Below are 22,176 nucleotides of genomic sequence, written 5' to 3' on the forward strand. Positions count from 1 at the left end.
GGCAGCCATTTTGTCACTTCTGTCGACTGAAAATGACATCACAGTTGCTCAAGGCTCAGGTAAAAGCCAATCACAGCTCACCTGTTTTCTAAAGCTGAGTCATTTTCAGTCGACAGAAGTGAGAAAATGGCCGCCCCCTGAGATGGACAAAAAAAATTTTACTGCTTGATTCTTGGTCCACAAATGCAATATTAATCAGAATGCCGTGCTTCAACTGGTGGGCCTGCACAGAACATATTCTTGTAAAGAAAACTTTTGGGTTGACTTCTACTTTAAGATAATTTGGCGAAATAAACTACATTTGGAAGCAGACAGACAGGACCATCATATGTTTTATGAAGTATAACCTATAAAAAGTAAAGTCAGCGGATCGAATTTTGAGGAGAAGTCATCGCAAGAAGGCACCTGCTGAACCGTGGCGTTTCCTCCATTGAGAACAGCAATACCCAGCTTGAGTGTTGGAGTAATCATGGAGCCCATAGTCCCTGATTAGATGTCAAATCATCACAATCAAGAAACTGTCGCACTTACTCAAATACACTTCATGACTACAATAGAGCGAAATGCAACCTTGAGGAAAAGTGTCCATACGAATCATCTCAGGAAACAAAAACTTTCTGATATGCTTCACGTTTGCCACTTGCTCCTCAGCTCATATACCTTTGCTGGCACTAATGCTTTGCAAGACCATCTCGGAAGCGCCACGAAGATGCAACCTGGCCTGCTGGTACACCAGCTTCTGCTTGTCCATCTCTTTCTCCTGAAACACCAATGAAATTATTTTTGTCGCCTTTTGATACTATATTCATTAAAGCTGATGTTGTCGTTCATGGGATGTGCATGCCAATCAAAAATTGACTCACTTCAAAACTTTGCAGTTCCTGTTGCTCCTCGTCGTCATCTTCCCTATGGCAGCTCTGCGAGGACAAACGGGCGATGATGCAAAGCAGAAAAACGGTGAATATTGCGATGGTAAGGAGTGACAAAATGATGACCCAAACAAGCCAAATCTTAAAATAGGATTTTTTTTAAAAAACTAACATCATTCTCCTGAGAACCTGGGCAACATCCTTTTTCTTTAGCTCACACGTTTTACTATTACCTTGGCCATTATCTCCACGTAGGAAACATAGAGCCAGTCGATTCCAAAATCACTTTGAAGGGAAAAAAGCACATGAGCTCATATCAGTGGAGAGATATGTTAAGAAAAAATGTGAGAAGAAAGAAAGAAAAGGTTGCGGGATCTTGTATCAGGACAACACCTTTCTGTCAAGGCACTGCAACTGAAGAGCGTGATGAGCTGTAGGAGGGGATCCATCAGTTTGGCGCCATCTCTTTTCTCCTCTCGTCTTCCTCCTGTCAGCTCCGTCACAGAGAGTTTCTGCGAAAATAATGTAAAAAAAAAATACAGAGATTTTCCATTCGCTGTACTTTTATGGAAAGCCTACGAGAGTGCCTTAGTGCACTCTCTGTCATCCAATTAATTCTACAGCAAACAAAAACAAAAAAAACATGCAAACTCAACTAAGAAAAACGAGTTACATTTCACATCTCATGCCATTGATTTTGCATTGCCTTGTTGATGACAATTTAAAATAAAGTTTTCAATGCCGCATAAAAAAAAATGCAACACATTAAACATAGTCCAAAGTTTTAGACCACTTACTGCTAAATCCTTCACAAGCTTCTCCTCAAAAGTGTGCTCCTCAGCTAATATCCAGGATTTATTGTAGCCTTGGAGGAACAGGTTGACGGCTCTGTGCCTGCGAAGTGAGAGGGATGTTTGAGGGTACAACAAACTCAACACTGGCAAATGATCCTGTTTGTATTTGGCACATGCAAACAGCAGATTTAAAAGCAGGCAGCACAGAAAGAAGCTTTTAAACCACCGTTTGCCCAAATTGCACGATGTTTATTCATAGTTGTCAACAACCAAAGGACACAGGATTTTTCTTGTGCATTTTGTTTCACAAGTGGATGGAAATAAAATGCATTTCTTCAAATAGTCACGGAGTTGGTTAAAAAAAAAAAATGAGCAGACCTTATCCTCATTAGGGTGAGCTGGAGCTGATCTGTGTCGTCAACTAATCACAAAGCACGTATTTTATAGTCTAGGGTTTGGTAATCAGAAATATTCCGAGAGCCATTTGGACAGTCTCACAAGGGAAAAAAAGTAACCTGGAGCCATAAAAACCCTTCTGATATCAAAAGTGTTGATGCCAGCGAGCGGCTTTTACCTATCAGAAACCAATTGTCAACAGGGGAAGAGGTACTGACAGAGAATCAATGCCCTCCCGCCTCGTTTGGATGCTCCACCTGAGTTGCGAGTCGAGTTCATTTTTGTGAAGCGTGCTATCAACTTCAACTAAAAAGGACTACAGTATACTGGTATATATATTTTCAAAATAATAGCCTATTAATACATATATTTTACCGGGATAATGTCAGTTTTGCCCCTGTTGGCACAGTGGCCCATCAGGGCTCTATGACGTCACCTTCGTTTCACACTCTGAAAAACTGTAAGCTGTCATCTGAGAGGTTATGCGATCAATGATTAATATAGTTCATGTAGGGCGTATCATTAAATATTCTTTTTTCTTCAGAAACGTTTTTTTTCTTGGATTTATCCATGGTTTAACCTACCGGCAGGTGAATAGCTCAATAAATCTTGGCGCCAGGAGTCACACATCAGCGGCTGTGAGGGATATTTTGAGCGGCAAAAATAAATAAATAAATGAATACATACGAGAGAACGTGGGGCAAGACTCAAGCCCAGACCTCTTGAGTGCAAGGCAGAAGTGCTATCCACTTATTCAACATGCTGCAAAATAATGTCCTTTTTCCAAGCAGAAACAATGTTAAGGTCGAGAATTCTTACAAGCGGACAAAATGAGTTCAAATGTTCCCCCAAATTACAAAACAAAAACAGCGGTGTACATTCTGCACACAAAACTGTCTGCAGGGTGAACAAATGACTACAATGTAACCAGGTGGGACGCAATTATCTCTTCGAGGCTTATTCTAGAGAACAGCATTTAGAAGGTGTTTGTACCTGGGGAGGTTGTAAAGAGGAGCCATCCTCAGACAGGCCACCACTGCTTGCTTTCGCTGCTTGGATAAGACTTTGTGCCATGTAGCTCTTTTATGCTTGTGCGGATGTTCCACCTGAACATAAAATCAAAGATAAGAACGGTAAACAAGGGTGGGTGCACATTTAAAAAGGAGCAACCTGAATGATTTTCGTAAACGCATTGGATTCAAGCATTTGTCATTCACCGGGAGTGCAGGCGTTGCTTTCTTCAATGTCATATCAGATTTCAAAGCGGTTTGGAATACGAGGCACGTTTCTTAAGTCATTGGCATTCAAAATAAGTAAATACATAAAATAAAGTAGCAGCACTGAAAGACAATTACTGATAAAGTCTGAAAGACTTACTGTAAGGCTGCCACTTCCCAAGTAACATCCCTCCAAATCAAAATATGCTTATCCCTGTTTAAGTGGTCACCTGATCAAGGTAATGGAGGACTCGAGCAAGTGCCACGATCTTATCCACAGATGTCTCCAAGTCAGTGATGGAGCAAAGTGGACTCTGGGCTTCTGAATTAAAGAGGTCTCTGTGCAAGCTTGTCGATGACTTCTCACAGAGGGGAAAAACAATAGCACATTTATTTATTCAATTGCAACTTTCTGGAATTGCAATCACCGGAAAGTATTTTCTGCTGGAGTGAACAAACACTAGAGCGAACTAACACTGCTTGCAAAGTGCGTCTTTCATACTGTGTGACAAATTCAACTCACGGCATGATGGAAGAATGGATTTCACAGGCTACAAGACCATTGCAAAGTCTAATTAACAGCATCCTTGTTGCTCGAATTAAAAATCACGACTACCCGGGTGTGTCGGCGCGCATGCATTATGTCAGCAGAATGTACATGCACTTCATTCAAGACAGAACCCTCAAGGGCAAGTGGGGACATTTTGTGGAGGGAAAAACATGTTGTGTAATACAGACAGAGTAGTTGCAATATGGTTAAAACCAAATGACAGACATTACCTGACCATAAGAATGTAAAAGGCTTTTATACACACAATCACGAATCTCATCTTCAGTGTTTTTCTGCGAGAAGTAAACAGGACAAGTTTGAGTAAATATGGTACATTTAAAACAACACTCTGGTTCACTTCATATTCATTCCTGTACTATACATTAAAAGTATGTTTTTCATTTCAACCTCATCTGTTCCATCTGTTATAATGCCCAAGCAATTTGTTGCATGCTAATGAGCTAGCCCCAAGTGTCCCATTTCCGGATTCTTTTTTTGTTCAAGAGTAGGTGACGTGGCAGGGCCCAGAGGACACATTTGATCATATTGACGCTGTTGTTTACGGTTCGACTATTTAAATGTCACTTGGTCAATAAATGTGAAAGTCAACACAGCAATGGCAGACGGCTGCAAAGATCAAAAACATGCTTTTTTTCCCCCCGCAGTTGTTGTTATCTTTTGAAAGTGATGCATTCTGGAATATATTGGTAATCATTCCCCGTGCAGCAATCACTTGGCATGACGCCCACATTTAGAACCAACCTGAGCGAAAGCGCTCTTAGCTGACATGATGAGGCTCTCGTTGCTGGGAAAACAAACCCTCAGTCCCACCGGGAGAAGTCGCTTCACGGAAGCCACAATGAGGGAAGTGTGTACGGAATACCGATCACCCTTCCTCTTCATCCTCCTTTTCTCGTAGTCGAGCTGTAAATGGAATGATGTGACATTGTTAGGCTGCTTCATTGATGGGGCCCACTTGTGAATGACGGCCTAACCTTTGACGTGTTGCCATTGACCAAGAATGCCAAATTGTTGATTTCGTTTTGGACCACATAGTTCTGCTCCTCCCACTTGAAATTCTGAAGTGCGACACCAAATATGATATGTGAGACAACTTAAGGTGTCTTTTCCAAAACAGCAGTGACGAAAGACAACCATGTTTGACAAACTCACATGAGATTTGGCCCAGAAAATAAAGACCTCTGCCACCATGCTGAACAGCTGCTCAGCATCAGGGTTTGGCTCTTGCTGCCAACGGGTCCTGAGACAGATTGACCAAAAATGTGCAAGGAAGCAAGCAACAAGGCTGAACCACTATTGAAATAACACAATGCATATATTTTTGTAGCTGAAAACGTTTCAGAAAAAAGTTGATGTGAATAACAAGCTTGTTTTCCTTGTGGGCCATAATGTAGTTTTGGTTGCCTCGGGGGGCTAGTTATAATGGTGCAAACATATATGTTTTATAGCTTAGGGGTGTGGCAGTACACCATAAAATCTTCATTCGGTAAGATTTAAGTTCACTATTCGGTTCAAATTGGGCTTGTAACGAAACAAAATGGGGGCGTGGGGCTTTTATTGCTTTGTTCCACTCAGATCACTTCTTATCCATCCAATCATATTACATCATTGCCCATGGTTATTATCATTTTTATGGAAAGTTTTGAAGAAATTGTGATAAACTTTCACAGGCCACAAAAATGATGCAGAGAGCCAGATTTGGCCTACAGGCCTTGATTTTTGACACCTGTGTGCTTCCATTTTCATCCTCCGTAGTTGCGCATCTTACCGATTTGAGTCCACAAAGGGGATGAGGAGGGGATAGAAGGCGTAGAGGTCTCTCACGAGAACGCTGAACTTCTCCTGTATCTGCAATTCTGCTTCCGACGCGCCGCAACCTTCTGCTTTCATTCGCTCCTCCTCAAGCAGCACACTTTCCGCCCTCTTCCTCAGCTTATCCATTAGAGGAAGGAAGTGGCTCTTCAGCAGCTCAGGGCGGGCTTTGCTGATGATCGGCTGGGAATGGACTGAGATGCGCACTGCTCAGAAAATACGTTCGGATTTGTATCCCTTTTTTGGAGTACAGTGGTGCTGGACCAAGAACAACTTGTGTAAAACCGAAATCCCGTGAAACATCAGCAGGAATATGTGAACTACCTGCCAGCTGCTTCATCCAGTCACCCTGGCACGCACCCACGTGGTTGTGGATGATTCGGAGAATGTGCCCCAGCAGGTCGCTGGCGTGCTGAGGAGTTACAGATGTGAGGACCGGGCTGTCTCGCGACCAGCGGGACACATACGCGCACAGCATCGGCAATGTGACATCCGTGACATGGACATATTGGGCCTGCCCAGCGGCGGCACCTGCATCCGTCAACTCCTCCACTTCCCCCATCGCTTGCTCCAGAGAGGGCAGAAGGGGGCACATTTCTTCCACATCAACTGGCAACCCCAGGTCTAGTAGAAGGAGAGAAAAAAAAAAAGTTAAATAAATATGTCCATGACAAGTGCATTTTTTAATGTATTACCATCTCTTTCAGGTGTACTCATTGTGTTGAAGATGGAGCGAGGATCGTTTTGACTGATGGCTGGCTCCAGGAAGCATACAGGAAAAGCAGCAGTCAGCTCTGCTAGACAAGAACCTGCTGCTGACCTCTGCCTGGATGGAAACATGCTGTTACACAAGTGCATGGCTGACTTTGTATCTTTTTCCAAAGTTTCAGTTTGAAGAAAGCTTCCATATTGAACCTGATTTATTTATTATCATCTAATGAGCGATTGTTGCGAGTTTAGTCAATAATTGCTTAAATGTTGCTTCGTGATGCGGAAATGACAGTTTTCACAAGGTGACACAAGTGAGACAATGAACATTGGCCCGACTTATTCGACTGCTTAAATAAGCTCCTGCAGAAATTGAAAGTAAACAATAGTTAGCAAGTCAGTAACTCAGTTTGAGTTCTCGGGATAAAAAAGAATAATTGGGAGAGGGGGGAAAAAAGTCAAGTCTCATGTGCACTTTCAAAGGGCAACATAGCATGAGCAGCATTTTTGAGGTTCTGGGCTCGAATCTCAGCTCCAGCCTTATTGTGTGGATTTGGCAAGTTTTTCCTGGGCCCTCCAAAAACAAGCACGTAAGATTCATTAAAGCTACATTATCCATAAGTGTAAATGTGTGTGTGTGTGAATGGTTGATTTTATATGTGCCCTGCAATTGGCTTGCAAACCAGTCAGGGGGTACCTTGCCTCTCTCACCCACCACCTTAATAAAGATTAAGGATAGATAGATGACTTGACAATTGATGATTCATTTACCCAATAATTGATTGAGGAAATGTCCTCAAATAGCCATGCAAGGATCCAAGGGGTAAAAGTAGCTTCATAATATTTTTAACATCATTTAATGCATGTAATAACTATATTGCACAGCCACTGAATGTGTTGCAATGTGTTACATAACAAGGCAGTACCCCTCCATGTAGACGCCGCTGCTGATGCCAAGCGAGTAGAGGCTGTTAACGATCCTGTAACAGGATGCCTGCACGCTTCCCACTGGAAAAGACGAGGTGACACTTAAATCGCTTAAATCCTCATAAGAGACATACTCCAAGGACAGTGAGAGAGGGAAAGGTGAAGCCGCACAATAACAGAGAAATGGACTGGCGAGACGAGTGCTGATGCAGGAAATGGATGATCCCTGCGGAAGGTCATCATATTAGTGAAAGGGACAATAGGCTCAGGCTGCTCTGTGGCCATGACTGAGCCGTTTCATGTGAGCTGACTTCAAAGGTATGCAAACCAGCTGCTAATCTCCTCATATTATCCTTTTTCTTTCTTTTTTTTTTTTTTTTAAATCTTTTTGAAGACTTTGTCATTTGCTCCACAAACACAGGTGCATCTCAAATTGGAATGTGATGGAGGACTTCTAAAACTTAAATTTCTTTCAATGGCTTGATTTAAAAAGTTAAACTCAAATAGATTCCCTTCACAGAGTGATATTTTCCTTCATTTTTTTTCTTTATATTTATATCATTTTCAAATAAATGCCATCTAGAGAAACAAGAACATTAAGTAAGAAACTTTTTTTATACCAAAATTATGTGTTTAATGAAACTACATTATAAGATTTTCCAAAAATGCTAAAACTTCAACAAGATAACGAAAAACATATCAGGTTGAAATGTTTTGTGAAAAACTACATTCACTAGCAGTGAAAGGACATTTTGGGTGTTGGAAAAGAATATGAACAATGAAACAAGAGCATGTAGTGTGCATTTTTAATATATTTCCAGGAAATTCTACACAAACACACTAACAGGAAACCAGATTTGCACATACCACAAAAAGCATGTGGTGCGCATACTGATCATTTGCGATGCTTTGTGTGGATTGGTTGTAAAACAGTTATCTGTTTGAAAATGGTGTCGGAATATTGATCAATAAGTATTTTACTCCTCTCACCTAGAAGGTCAACACCGTAGTTCTGTCTGCCAAGATGCTGGAAGAGGGACGTGAGTATAGGGAGGAGCACGGAGGTTGTGTAGCTGAGAAACTTGGCGACGCCTTTCGCCTGTTGACTGCGACACTGAGGCATCGAAACCGAGTTTGCTGAGAGGTTTCCAACCGTTGTCTCCAGATCAGACGCGGCCGCTTCAAAGAACGAATGCAGAGACTCCTGGATGGACTCTGGGGCTGACTTTATTAACGTCCTAATGTGAAAAGACAACCCCCCCCAAAAATAATGTGATTTCCTGTCGATATGCTTAATGATTTAATGAAGCAAATAGTGTTGCGACACAAGCAGTGTAAGTGAGGAAAATGCGTCTCGTGCTTAGAATGGATAAATTGACAAAATTAAGGAGTTGTTAATCTTCTAGCGTCATGGTTTTGCCTTTTGGTATGACTTAGATTGATGTATTGTTTTAAGTGGATCAATAAAGTGGTTATGTGACAGGAGAGAGTGACAGAACAAGGGGAGTACACACACTACCAGGGTAAATAGGGAGGTTCCAGAATTGGTACCTGCAGTCTGAAAGCCCCTAATTTTTTTTTCGATCCGAACGCACAGGAGTTGGGGGCTTATCTGTGGTAGAGGTTAGCACTTTTGCCTCAGATTCAAGAGCTTTTTGTTTTGAATCTCGGCTCAGCTTCTCCTGTTTGGAGTTTGCATGTACTCCCTGAGCGCGCATGGGTTTTCTTATTATTCCTGTCACATTCAAAATATATGCAGGTTAGGTTCACCGAAGACTCCAAATTGTGCACAGGTGTACATTGTTGTTTGTCTTAATGTGCCCTGGGATTGAATACCGACCAGTCCTGCCATTCCCCCAAAGTCAGCTGAGATAGGCGTCAGTGTGACAAGCGATATTGAAAATGGACTGCTGGATAGATGGTGACAGTGACATGAAGTGCTACCTGGCATCCAATGCCCGGGCCAAAACATGGAGGCAGCTTGTGACAGGTGAAGTTTCATTTCCTGTAGTAAAAAAAAAGAAAAAGAAAAAAAAAAAAAAAAAAGAAAAACAGATATTAGATGATAGCATTACACATATGCAGAGAAAATATATATCACTGATAGCCAGATAAGACTGGAAAGCACAAAAAGTGAAAGGCAAGGTAGCAACAATGAGATGATATCAGGCTAAAAGCTTATTTCCACACGGCCCTTACCAAAAAGAAACAGCCCGTGTCTTACTAGAGCTGCAAGCTTACAAAAGAGGCTGGATGTGAGAGGAAAGAAAATGAAGGGAAAGAAGTGAAACTCAAACACAAAAGAACAAATGGAAAAGAATAATTTAAAACATGATTTCATGGGGTTGACACATGCCTTGCAATCATTTCTTTTTCCTTTTTGGAGGCATGGCTTTTGTGAATATCCGAAGAGCGCGACACAGACAAGAAATACAGTCGGTGGCCTTTCACATATTCTTCCAAAAGTGGAATGATAACCTGTCAAAGGGGGTAAATAAACAAATGTGTCATATTCTTCCCACAATCTACAATATTTCACTTGATACGTGTCTCCCTTAAATATTCGTAAACATTCACGCATCATTACACGAAAAAGACAGTTTTATAAAGTGTGGAAACCATGCAACAAATCACTGACCAAGAGTCATTTATGGCTGTGTGTGTGTGTAGGGGAGAAGTGACGAGATGTGAGGCATGACTGTTCAAATATCTCTTTCCGTTTGCTGCTTTGGAGGCAGAACGGCGTGGGAAGCTTTAATCGATGTCATGATGGGAATCGACATGCCCGCATGGATTTCTGAGATGGCTAAATAAATTACACAGCCACAAAGGATTTTTCATGGGGGGGGGGTTACCCGTAGCAACCATTTAACAAGACTAATTATATGACAGAATTGCAAATCTTAACTAGAATGTCTGCATCAATGGTAAAGATTCCATATTAGAACGATGCCATTAGAAATGGTCGGTCTTCATTTGGATACGAGCACACGCAAACCTTGAGGAAGAAATGAACAGGGTGCTGGTGTGACACTCTCTCGCCTTTAGAGGTCTGTCCTCTGGCTTGCATCACTTCTGGAAAAAGGAAAATGAAGAGACGTGCGATCAAAAAAAAAAGACAAAAAAAAAAAGAACGTGACATTTCTACATCAGAAAAACAATGTCTGTCCTATTCTGAACACTGTAAGGATGCATCACATTTAAATTAGCCCAAGGCAGGTCACAGACTGAAAATGACAATGTGCGCGACGCGTAAAACCACACGTAAAAAAAACTTACATCAGGTAGATGCTATGGTGTCATCATACTTTGCCAATACAGGGGTCCTTGCCGTACCCCAGCAGCAACACAACCGCAATTTGAAAAAGTCGGAACATATCACTAAACTACCCTAACGCAATAAAGAGATCACAAAAGTCTTCTTGTGTCGTGTGACCACGTAGTTCTACGCTGTGTTGCCATTCTGATCATCAAAATGTCAGGGCCGTCGAAAAAAGAGGACCCCAAGTATTGTCAAAGACATGTTTTTATACTGTCTTCTTTTAACCAAAAGTGTTACCTAGCTCCAACATGTGCTCCTGAGCTTCTTCTGTGTAAAACAGCAACCGCTGGAGTAGAGTGTGGCCAAAGCTGTTGACTGTGGCGGGAAAATCCAGATCTGCGTTCTTGCGATCCCTGCCGAGCGAAATGAAATCTATTAAAGCTGCGACAAACGGTCCTCCATACATATTTGAGGATTTTTGATGGGAACCTATCCTGCATTATTTGATGGAAAAACACAATCGCTGTTCTTGTCATATTTGATATGAAAATATATAAAATATTATGAGAGTCATCTACTGGTTTCTTGGAGCCAAGTAACTCCTGTAATGTTAAACCAAGAGGAGGGGTTTCATTTAGTCAGACCGCAGCCTTGTCTAATATGAATAATTGCTTTGCCGCCATCTGGTGGCAACTACAGGCATTTACGAACCTTTTTGGGCCTCAATTAATTGCAGATTTTTGGATTTTCACCCGGGTACATGTCCTTGTAAAAATTGTTAGTTTTGGGGCACATACAGGTCACCCCAAAAGGCGATTCTTTCTCTATTCCATCTTCAAACAGTTTCAGAAAATGTGGATGCTGTGAGATGTTAAGGTGAGGACGACCTCAGTCACATTCCGTTCTGAATGCAGGAATTTGCTTTTGCAGCCAGGAACTGCTGCTGTCCTCACCTCCACACTGTGTAGCCGTTGAGCTGAAGGCACTTGAGCACATCCTGGGCTCTCTGCCGAAATTTGCTCTTTTCCTTCGCAGTCAGGTTGTCAAAGGGCACGAGCAACGCGTGCCCACGTCCCCCTGAGGAGACACAAGGGTAAAAAAAAAAACAATACAATTAGTGGAAAAACTCCACCTTTCTCTTGTGACCACACGTCGTACTCCACAATTGACTTTGTTTTTCACCTTCAAGACTGCTTTAGATGAGATCGGAGTGCACAATAAATTCAGTGGGACTTTCACATAACTGGTATTTCCTACTGTGACCTTTTAGAAAATGGGACGCACCTTCCTCTACTGATCAATCTTCCGTCTATCTTGGGAAACCATTGCAATAACCCATCCAATTTATTTCCAGCAATGATACACAGAGTTTGTCTTTTTATTTTATACAATTCCTCTCAAATAAGACAACAACTATCTACATGTGAAAATGTATTTTTAATTGGTTGTATGGGTCTGTGGATTGCCAAGTATCATTTGGTGGCTCAGTGATTAAATCATGCCCCCACAAGTCCACAAGAACCTGTATGGGTTCTCGGTTTATTTGACCGATGAAATCATCAGTTGTAGGCTCACGCCATCCATTTGCAGTCTGGACACGGAGGAGTGAACATCTACTGCTCAGAAGGGAAGTCCAGAAGAACAAAACAAAAGCTAGCTAAATTTGCTACTTGTTGCTTTTTTTTTCCCCAAATAGTTGCTAGCGGGATTGGGAAAGTCACTAAACATACCCAGCTTTGCCCAGGTCGTCATGATAACTGAAGATACGGTCGGCATTAGAATGTGACATGACCACCCCCCTCAAAATTGAGTGATTCGATCCAGTGTGATGAGTGAATGTTAATTAATTGTGCTGTCACTCTTTTACCCTTTACGCATTTTGCCTGTAGAATGTCAGAGACCTCTTTTAGGACACCTGAGAAATCTTATAAATTGTGAACAATTGCAAAAGTTCCGTCAAACAACAACAGCTCTCCTGCCAAGCTACACAAGTAGTTGTAACAAACAGTCTCTTTTCAAAAACTACAACTGAAAAGCTTTGTCTTTGGAAATGTTAAGAAAAAAAACCCACACCAGATAAACATCTTTCAGTAATGTGATTCTTTTATCAAAAGACGGCAGTGGTTAAGGGAAATAAACAAATGTCATTGGTATTGTGTGAATTTGGTCGTGTGAATGCATCTGCTACCCGGTAGTGCTGATAAACTCAGATTTCTATACATTGGAACACGAGCGATGCTATCGGACAGACGGGGACATTCAAGCAGTATGGTATAAGGTCATAGCTGTCAATCAAATTCAATCGATATTTTAAACTTGCTTTCATTGTATTTTTGCCTTGAAATTTAATGGATTATTTTGTCTCAACACATTCAATAGCTGAGATAAAAGAAGGAATGGGACCAAGAATAAAAGAACAACGTGTTGATTCTCATAATAGGCTGTATCCTTGAATTTTCCCCGTTTGTGTCAAGTAAAAGATAGACGTGCAAGCAACACGACATTGTCCACAGACATATCTGAAATATCTGGTGGATTCAACTCCAACAAAAAAAAGTTTCATTGGAAACTAAAGCTACCAATGAATAATGCTCAATGCCTTTGCCTTTGAACAAACTTCTGACTTTGACTTATTAAAAAGGAATGATTTGATGTTGGATGTTTTATTCCAGTGGATTGAACTCAGACCGCCCGCTGTTCCCCCGTCGTACGTAGATATCTTTTAAGTTTTACCACTGGAGAACAAGAGCTCGCCTTGAGGGCAATGCTGAAACGATTCGGAAATACTTCCCAAATTGCCCAGGCGACCGCCACCAAGCTACCAAACTGTGTCCTGTGTACTTGTAACATTTAACACTATCAAAAGTACATAACGTTCACATCTCAGCAGCATGGTGGTAGTGGTTATCACAACTGCTTCATTTGAGACTGAATTGTCAATAAAAGGAGTGCTTTTTTGCCTGCATGTCCCTTGCGATGATTTATCCGTGGACTGTTAACAAACTGTCATCTCTTGTATGAATTATTCGGGCACTATTATTTTACATTTTGAATGTCAAAGTTCTTAAATTCAAGGCCTAAAGCCAATTTGCAGCTTTGATGTGCAGCCCAAAAACCTCAGATGTGGAAGCATGAAAATGAGGATGCAATTAAGAGGCATAATCAAGAGAGATAATCATTATTTGTACCTTTACTCTCCTGTTCAAGTTTCTTCCTCTTAGCCCAGCAATTGTGGTAGTTTTCAGCCAACTTTTCAGCCATAGCCTGAGGAAAAAGGAGAAATGAAACCTCAGCACAGATGCGGGCGAAGCGGTTTGAGAGAAATCATTATTACTTACACAATGATCCCATGATAAGGTAATGCTGCTCGTGTCAAAGGGTTTAGGGCTGAAGGTCGACGCCCCTTCAAAAGACAACTGAAAGCAAGTAGAAAATGTGTGAATAACCCCCACTATTCGCCAGAGATTAGCCCTGCCATGAACAACGAAAATTCATGATTTGGAATTGCCTAGAGATGCCAGATTTTGTTTAATATTAGATTAATAAAGGGTCTACTGGCCGCAGGCATCATATTTCTGGGTTTTCTGGGAAATTATGCCAAAAATTGCCAAATATCCACTTAAAAGGGCCAAAAACCGACCTAGACTAATTCAAGGCAATGCCAGAAATAGAAACAATATGGCATCCATAAACCATATGAAATTGATTTAACTAATGCGGTGCAGTGCAGTGAGTTCAAGGAGTGCTCAGGCTTTTGTTTTCTATTGCTTTGGATGCCACAAAATGGCAGGAAGCACGTTTTTTTTCCCTAATCTACAGGGCTATAGTCTGACTGGGTGAGGCTTCTCCACTCACTTGAAGAGAGTTCCATCGCCGCAACATTTTGCTTTGCCTGAGCACAAAGTGAATAGGTAACCTCTTCAGCGAATAACGGAGGCAAATTTGCAAATGCCAACCCACAAATATGTCAGGTCAGGGTTTTACTGAAGTATCCTCACCTGACCAGACTGCGAGATTCTTCTCGTGCAGGCGTGCAAGCCGAATGCGTCTCCTCCCTTGGAGCGCTCTATAGTCCATCCGAAGGCCAGCATACTTTTTATGGTCTCTTTAATGGCCCAGCGGTACGCTTCTTTGTCCTGTTAGGCCGCAGAAGGAACAACGAGGCAAGTGTGAAACTGAAATTTGCCAGCAGGGAAAAGTCAAATCTATACTAGCAGAAGGGTGATGATTCAACTAAGCCATAATTCAAGAACAGAGGAATTTGAATTTTTTTATATGGCACAGAAAGCCTGTTGGTTGCTTTATTTCCACAAAGTACAGGTTACCTTTTCAGCCAAAGCCCTGTAAGGCTTGAGGAGGGGATGAATCTTGCTGTTCTCGCATAGCTGCTCCCCATGAACCCAGCCGTTGGCAAACTGGCAGACAAAACAGAGTTCAGAAATGAATTATTACAAGCGCATGTGGACATTAGCATTAATGCATTCCTAACACACACACTGTAATTTCTCAACCAGGGGACAATGAAGGTTGAAGCTTCTACCTTATCTAGCGACCATTTCTCATGAGTGTGCTCGGCATATTTGTTCACCACAAACTCCAGTCCCTCTGGCACGGACACGCTGAGGAAATGAATCATATTAGCATATCTAATTTGAGTCTTAGTCACCAACTTTTCCCTGCTGATGCACTATTATTTCGTTAATGTAAATAAATAAAAAAACATGGTCAGCTTATTACGTACTTAGAGGTTTCTACAGGTTGCGGGTCGAAGTTTCCGTCAGTGTTTTTGTCCATTTGGGACATACAGTGTGGGTCCAAATGGTCAGGAGGAAGGGCCTCAGCCATTGCGCTGAGGCATTGGACACACAGTTTGGATAACTCGGGCTCGTATTGCTGTAGAAAAACACACAAATACATGCATAAATATGTAGACATGACAGATATAAAGAACGTATAATTAAAAATGGTCCATTAACCATATACAGTACATTTGATATGGGTACTTTTAAAAAACGAAAGCGAATGTTTAAATAATTCAGGCAAAGTTAATGGACAATTACAAAACATAATGGGTCACATTTTTCTTCATTTGTCAGATTTATGGCAAGAAGGCAAGCTCGTGTTCCCTCATTAGAGCCTACGCGTGTAAAAATAAAGCTAATGTTTTCTACAGCAAAAAGATAAGTCCATGCAGAAAGAGAGGAGCAAGGACAAACTCTGTGTGAGATGATTTAGAACTGACAGAATATGAAGAGAAACCAGTGCTTACAGTGAGGTCTCAATCAATTTTTATGTCTTGGAAAACTTATTTGTTTCAGTTAGGGCAATCCAAAAGGTGAGAAAGTCAAATTATATAGATTCACACAGTGAAATATTTCATTATTTTCTGTCATAATATTAATTAGTGTAGTGTACAGATTAAAACCCGGAACCCATCTCAAGAAATTATAGTGTTTTATAAGAAACAAACACATATTCAAAATAGAATTTAGGCAGGAATTGTCCTTCATGTGTTTTGAGTTCAATTTTTAAATTGTACTTCTGATAAAGTAACTTTTTAGTATACATTTTAGGTAGAAACAAGTTGTGGGTTGTCATCAGTTAAATGGCAGGGAATGTTCTTATCAGAAGTACCGGTAGTTCTCTCAAGACACTTCGTCACGATTTCTTGCAGCCGTTTGAAGTGAGGCAGATTTGGGACAGGAATGTGCTCATGAAAATCATTCTTTGATGTTTCCATGTTCTGAATCTGTCAGCTCAGACACATTTCTAGGGTTGGGGAGCTCTCAAGTCAAATATCGTTTGGATGAATGTTGAATTGTCTTTACCTTCTTTGCCAAAGCCTTAAACACGCCCCAGAATAGCTTCAGAGATAAGTGCAGCTCCTCTTGAGAGGCCAGGCTCTGGTTTTCCTGCCTGCCGGTTAAAGAGTAGTACTTCCATCGCTGTTCGTAGTGACTGGTCAAAAGCTGTGTGTATGAATGTGATCGTGAGTGATACATTTTCATATAAAATTAAAAACTGCACTTTTTGCAGTTACCTTTATTGGTATCTTGCTTTGGTCTGTGAAAGTGGGAACATCAAAGACTAGACGCCGAAGAAGAGGCTGCATCACAGCCGGTTGGAGTTTACTGAGAAGACGTAAGTGAATTTGCCATAGATATACTTATTCTCCAGAAGAATTTTACATTAAAAAAATGGACACACAAACGATCATGTTCCTGAAAAAAATAATATCATGTAATATTTACATTTAAGTACTGTTATATTCTTACGTTCTCCAAGACATAATGTACGCTATAGTTACTGTAGCACATCCACTAGACATGATGAATCACCACTCAGTGACTGATCATATCATTACCGAATGAGGAATCTAATTAAGAATTGTCATTAGCAAAATGTTGATCAAATGTATGATTTGGTAATTAGAAAATGATATCCGAATCATGGCGAAACATTGTTGACGCATGACATACAAGCAGGACAACACAGTGCAGGCAGGGAGGCACAGCAGATTGTTGTAATTTCGCTTTTCCTACTTGGCATAATGTAGAGTTCGTACTTCCACAAAATTAAAAAAATCTAAAAAAAATCCAAGTGCGCTCAGAACCCTAATAGAAGGATGTAGTACCTGCTCACAGCCAACAAACAATCCTCAGTTGTGTCCCTCTGGGCTTTGGTTAAGCTTGAGGCCCTGGAGAGGCTGTAGATGGCCTGGATGAGAGAATCCATAAGGGCGGCGTGGTCCTCCAAACCGTGGAGGAGGGCGGAACACTTTGTGAGCAGCGGAAGCACAGCTGAGCACAAGTATCTGTTGAGGGCCAAGGCCATGTCGGTGGATCCAAAGTCATCCTGCGGTGAAAAAAAATCCCAGTTGGCTACTGTACTGTGAAGTCAGGAAATGAGATCAGAAAACAGCCATCCATCCATTTTCTATGGCGGAGCCTCGGTGCATGTTGGTGCACCCCCTCCCAATTTTTTGTTTGTATGCAGTTTTGTCGGTCTCACTGTATTCTGTTGTTTTTAGCGATACACCGATACTAGGTCAGTAGTACTGTATGTCTGTAGTGCCTGTACTCCTAAAAACTCAAAAAGGCATCGTTACTAGGACACTGATACCACCTCACTAGGCTGACATACTGTCCAGGTAGGTCCCTACGTCTGCTGTGTGAAGATGCGATAAGGTAAACATAGAGGACAACATTTTTAGCTGACTGCAAATTTTGCTCATGCACGTGGACGTTAAAATGTCAGCAATAAAAAGTGTTATACTTGAGTGAAACCTATGCCATGTTCAAGAAAGGCTTGTGTTTTTGAACAGTATTTGATTAAATAAAACACATTATCATCCCAACTGAAAGACATTATGCAATCATCAGATATCTGTACTTAGTATTGGAGAGTACTGCAATGTAACTACGTGCACTCAGACTCTGAAAACAAACAAGTGATATTGGTGCGTCCCTTTTTGTGAAAAGTTCACTAAAAGACGCGGAGCTCACCGTGTCGAGAGAGACGGCCATCTGAAGGTCAGACAGGAAGCCCTCTTGAAGAAGGTGGAGGAGAAAACTCTGCCTGTCTATGCCGTATACCCGGTCCACAAACAGAACCATAGCCGCCTTGTGGTCCGGGCAAAACACTCTCGATAAATCGGGCTCAACCACCGAACCATCTGTAAAAAAAAGTTACAGCTTCATTCATGTGAGACCCAATAGGAATGAGAAAAAAATTAAGCGATCCTACTCAACCCTTTGACAGTGATGGGGTTTGAAAAGAGATGCTTATAACTCCTTCGAGATCCTGAATGGGTATGAGTGACCTCAGAATGGCCCGCATTCGGATGGCTTCTCCTTTGCCTCTTTGAATCAACTGCAACATTTCAGGAATCTGGTTAGTTGGCAAATGTGCGCGATGATCTGTACTGTACGCAGTTAGGACGCCCACCACTAGGGGACCGAGAAGTCGAAAAAAATCTTTGATTTACAACCATATGGCAAGCCAACAGAGCTGGGACTTCTCCTTTATCTGTATTTGATTTATGTCCGGCACAGTGTGTTCATGGTCAGTTGCTTTGCACTGTCATTGTGTCGAAAAGACCATTTTTTCCACTGCGGCGCCAAATATAATAAGACAAGCCATCAATGTCAGAATGGCTCAGCAGAGGCAAACAAACTACATGTGGACTTCCATCCTTCAGTAAAATAGTTAAACGCATATCAACCTTCCTTTCTAAGCAGCGGCATACTTTCTCCACAAAAGTCCAATGGGCATCATTACTGTCAGCATCAGTGGACATCGATGCCCGGAACAGCAGCCAAAGTCAGAAGGAAAACACTCACTTGCATCTCTGGAGCGCAGCGCCCCAGCAAGTCGATAAGAGCAGAGTAGAAGGTCATGATGGCGTGCCCCATATGAATGAGGTCATCCTCACCATCCTGGACAGTATTTCTGTATCAGGAAACAATTACAATAATTACTAGTTTGTCATTAATTGGATCATTGCAGATTTTGAGTAGAATTAAAGGCTTATCTCGAAAGACAGCCTAATTAATGATAATCAGGGATGCAGCTGCAGGATTCAAAGCACAATCCTAATGAGGACGAAACGCAAAAGAAAATAGATGGATGGGTACCATCTAACAAACAGTGACTAACATTGTTGCGTTGGACTGGTAGGCCATGCAAGGTCCGTTTATAGATGAGGCCTCTGATATGCTGATGGCCTCTTTCATGGCCGCTAGGAGGCCGTGTCCACCATCACCTCGGAGAGCAGGACCAAAACACTCGGGCCGACGAATCAGGAGCCTCAACACCAAGTAAGCGTTCTCCTCGACACTTTCACCTGTGGTCAAAGAGCGCGTAGACACTGTATGCAAGACGTTTTGAGCATTTATCAAAATCAGAATAGTTCGCAGCAGATGGAAGTTGGATGACTCAAAGTACAGGAATGTGTGTTTAATGCTAGTTGCTGATACAAGAATATAGCTAGACAAAGACACACAGAGCTTAGTAGCAACAATAGAAGCTCTATAGTAAATACCATTGCAGAATACAGCAAACCGTAGAAAATCCAGGTAACGCTCCCCCTCCACAGGGTTCCATCCAATATCGGGGTAGCCTTTAGCCACAAGCAGTGAGCAGCTTTTCAGACCACAGCCGGCAAGGTAGTGCACCACCTGTATATGAGAAAGCTTTGTAGCAGGAAAAAATAGCTGCAGGGAATCCAATGTAATACGCTGATTTTCCCAAGATCAACCAGTGTAAAGAAACTTTATAGAGAGTAGTGGTACCTTGGCTTACAAGTTTATTTTGTCGCGTTTGTCACTCTAATGACTTGATTCTCACATTTGGAATGAGACGCGAGATGCTGGGAGTTCCTCAAGCTCCCACACAAAAGAAATGAATGATTAAAAAAAAAAAAAAATCGACCAAGCAGCTGCTAGTAACTTGAAAAAATTGTAATCTAAACAAGGTACTGCTGTATTTCCAACGCATACATTATGTATGAACCTAAATTTGAGGTGAGCCTTCAACTCACCTTCTCTAGTTCAGGTTCCCTCAAAGCGAGGGCCAGCTCATTATTGTCCATGACTGAGGCTGCAGCCACATCCAGAGGAGTGGCCCCGCGCATTGATGGTGAAGCTAAGGATGGGGAGAAGAACCAAAAAAAAATCACATAAAAACACAGACTCATAAACATAATGTCTGGTCGTTGAAATTTCAGGAGATCACTTTGAGGGCTAAAATTCATGCATACAAAGAACGAATATCCAAGAAAGTGTTAGATTGGATTTTTTTTTTTCCATTGAACACATCAGAAGGACGTTTTGCGATGGAACATTACCGAGTCCAACGCTGCTGTTTTCTAATAGGTAGCTGAGGTGGTCAAAAAGGGCTCCCTGGTTGAGTCGGCTGATGCGGCAAAAATAACAAAGGAATCGACAGCAGCTGGCCACCATCTTCGGAAAGGAAATATCCTAGCAGAACCAAATCAATGCATGAAATTCACAAGCATGGTGTCAATTCAAAGTGGAGCCCACGTTTAATCTAAAACCACAAATTGCTCTTATATTTGACAAGACTAACCTTGGATTCCTTTTCTCCAAGAACATTGACCATCACCTCCATGACTGTCTCATGCATACCCAACGCCCTCATCAGGTTGGGGTGCTGGTAGAAAACCTTATTGTTCATGATGTCCCTGTCCCGGAGAAAAATCGCAGTTGGAATTATGTTTGAACTTCACAAATGAACACCATAATCTACCCTCACCCTAGTCTTCTGATCATCATCTTTTCCTCTTCATTACCCATACGAACGCTGAGTAACGAGCGGATTTGGCCCAGAGAAGACAGCAGCGTCATGGTGTCCTCCACGGAAGCTTGGCTAATCGTGTAGGCCTTGGAAAGAGGGGACGCCATTTGCCCGCCGAGGCCCTCATACTGGCGGTGGAGCAATGAGAAAACGGCCCTGACCAGGCCGGGATCCTCCATCTCCGTCTCTTGAGCCCAACGCAGCATTGTTTCTGAGATCAAACTCTTGAGGGATTCTGATGGGGCAAAACGCAGGGAAAGGAAATCAAACCCCGCTATTCTTTTCTGAAAAACGCATAGTACTGCTTTGGCATCATCTGGTGCCAAGGAACCCATTTGAAGAGAGTTGAGGACCTTCATTTATTAGGGTGTAACACACATTTTGGGGGGGGACACCAACTACTCAAGGATTTTGGTTAATTGCGTCAGGGCAGGGATCCTCATGCCCAACGAAAAAAATGCATTTGTCCATCCATATTACTATGTGGGACTGATGTCGTAGTTTGTTCATGCAGTTGCAAAATATGCAATGTATCCCACAGGAAAACCACAACTATTATAGCTTTCTTCTTGATTACTTGTTCTACTGAAGGGTGGCAAAATTGACCGTTTTAATTTCTTGTATAAGAATTGCGTCTCTGGAGTGCCTGTTCACCCATCAAGTGTGAAATGAATCAACCATGTAAATCTTTTGTTTTCTGACTATTTCTGAAAACGGGCCAGCGGGTGTAGCTTACTGCACTTCTGCCCCACTATTACTTAACTTGTAGGGCTAAGGTCCACACCCACACTACCTTCCTCCGCCTACCACATGATCAGCTAGGGTGGATGAAGATCAAGAGCCACTTTCAAGGCATGGTCTAACTAGACAGTCTGAAACACGATCCTGCAGAAGCACCCACATGCCCCAAGGCTACAACACAGCTACTACAGTATCATGTGGATGCCAAAAGGTAAGCAGATCTGCAATAAGTATTGTTGAGGCACATACTTATGAAGTTGTTGAAGCAGTGGCGAATATATGGGCCAATATCTTAACTTTTTTTCATTGGAATGTCCTCCAAAGTGACCCATCCCTTAAAGTTTTGTTTTGAGACGAGACTTGTAACAATAAATAACATTATTGCTGGATGTGTACTTACCGGCATTCTGTGGCCCATTATCCTCCACCTGTGTGGGCGTTCCCTTCAATCCGAGAACTCTCGCCCCCAGGCTTAAAAGTTGATCCTTCACCGACGTCTCGCCAGCTTCGCCTTCTTCCGAGGCACCGTCCAATTCAATGCCTGGGCAAAAGCAGTAAAATA

General features: G+C 41.9%; 1 protein-coding gene across 1 annotated transcript in view; it reads right to left on the bottom strand.

Annotated features, from left to right (window-relative positions):
• Positions 1–22,176, bottom strand: part of ryr2b (ryanodine receptor 2b (cardiac)) — a 58,510-nt gene that overhangs the window by 12,050 nt on the left and 24,284 nt on the right. The window contains exons 41-82 of the mRNA XM_086044495.1: positions 22,015–22,155; positions 20,832–21,108; positions 20,646–20,760; positions 20,404–20,536; positions 20,098–20,201; positions 19,600–19,735; positions 19,215–19,401; positions 18,899–19,007; positions 18,308–18,428; positions 18,062–18,231; positions 17,191–17,411; positions 16,597–16,687; positions 16,385–16,525; positions 15,298–15,449; positions 15,097–15,175; positions 14,882–14,971; positions 14,555–14,692; positions 13,895–13,972; positions 13,745–13,820; positions 11,510–11,633; positions 10,854–10,969; positions 10,293–10,369; positions 9,651–9,772; positions 9,494–9,543; positions 9,239–9,299; positions 8,285–8,532; positions 7,294–7,375; positions 6,355–6,485; positions 5,984–6,283; positions 5,616–5,853; positions 5,000–5,087; positions 4,822–4,905; positions 4,589–4,750; positions 4,057–4,119; positions 3,507–3,635; positions 3,053–3,165; positions 1,667–1,763; positions 1,263–1,381; positions 1,103–1,154; positions 864–917; positions 661–760; positions 406–485 (exon numbers count right to left, since the gene is read on the bottom strand). Of these exons, the coding sequence (XP_085900621.1) occupies positions 406–485; positions 661–760; positions 864–917; positions 1,103–1,154; positions 1,263–1,381; positions 1,667–1,763; positions 3,053–3,165; positions 3,507–3,635; positions 4,057–4,119; positions 4,589–4,750; positions 4,822–4,905; positions 5,000–5,087; positions 5,616–5,853; positions 5,984–6,283; positions 6,355–6,485; positions 7,294–7,375; positions 8,285–8,532; positions 9,239–9,299; positions 9,494–9,543; positions 9,651–9,772; positions 10,293–10,369; positions 10,854–10,969; positions 11,510–11,633; positions 13,745–13,820; positions 13,895–13,972; positions 14,555–14,692; positions 14,882–14,971; positions 15,097–15,175; positions 15,298–15,449; positions 16,385–16,525; positions 16,597–16,687; positions 17,191–17,411; positions 18,062–18,231; positions 18,308–18,428; positions 18,899–19,007; positions 19,215–19,401; positions 19,600–19,735; positions 20,098–20,201; positions 20,404–20,536; positions 20,646–20,760; positions 20,832–21,108; positions 22,015–22,155 (5,249 nt within the window). The remainder of the gene's footprint in view (positions 1–405; positions 486–660; positions 761–863; positions 918–1,102; positions 1,155–1,262; positions 1,382–1,666; positions 1,764–3,052; positions 3,166–3,506; positions 3,636–4,056; positions 4,120–4,588; positions 4,751–4,821; positions 4,906–4,999; positions 5,088–5,615; positions 5,854–5,983; positions 6,284–6,354; positions 6,486–7,293; positions 7,376–8,284; positions 8,533–9,238; positions 9,300–9,493; positions 9,544–9,650; positions 9,773–10,292; positions 10,370–10,853; positions 10,970–11,509; positions 11,634–13,744; positions 13,821–13,894; positions 13,973–14,554; positions 14,693–14,881; positions 14,972–15,096; positions 15,176–15,297; positions 15,450–16,384; positions 16,526–16,596; positions 16,688–17,190; positions 17,412–18,061; positions 18,232–18,307; positions 18,429–18,898; positions 19,008–19,214; positions 19,402–19,599; positions 19,736–20,097; positions 20,202–20,403; positions 20,537–20,645; positions 20,761–20,831; positions 21,109–22,014; positions 22,156–22,176) is intronic.

This window comes from Filicampus tigris, chromosome 11 (genome assembly GCF_054856515.1).
Source record: "Filicampus tigris isolate MCC_2025a chromosome 11, RoL_Ftig_1.0, whole genome shotgun sequence".
NCBI classification, from domain to species: domain Eukaryota; kingdom Metazoa; phylum Chordata; class Actinopteri; order Syngnathiformes; family Syngnathidae; genus Filicampus; species Filicampus tigris.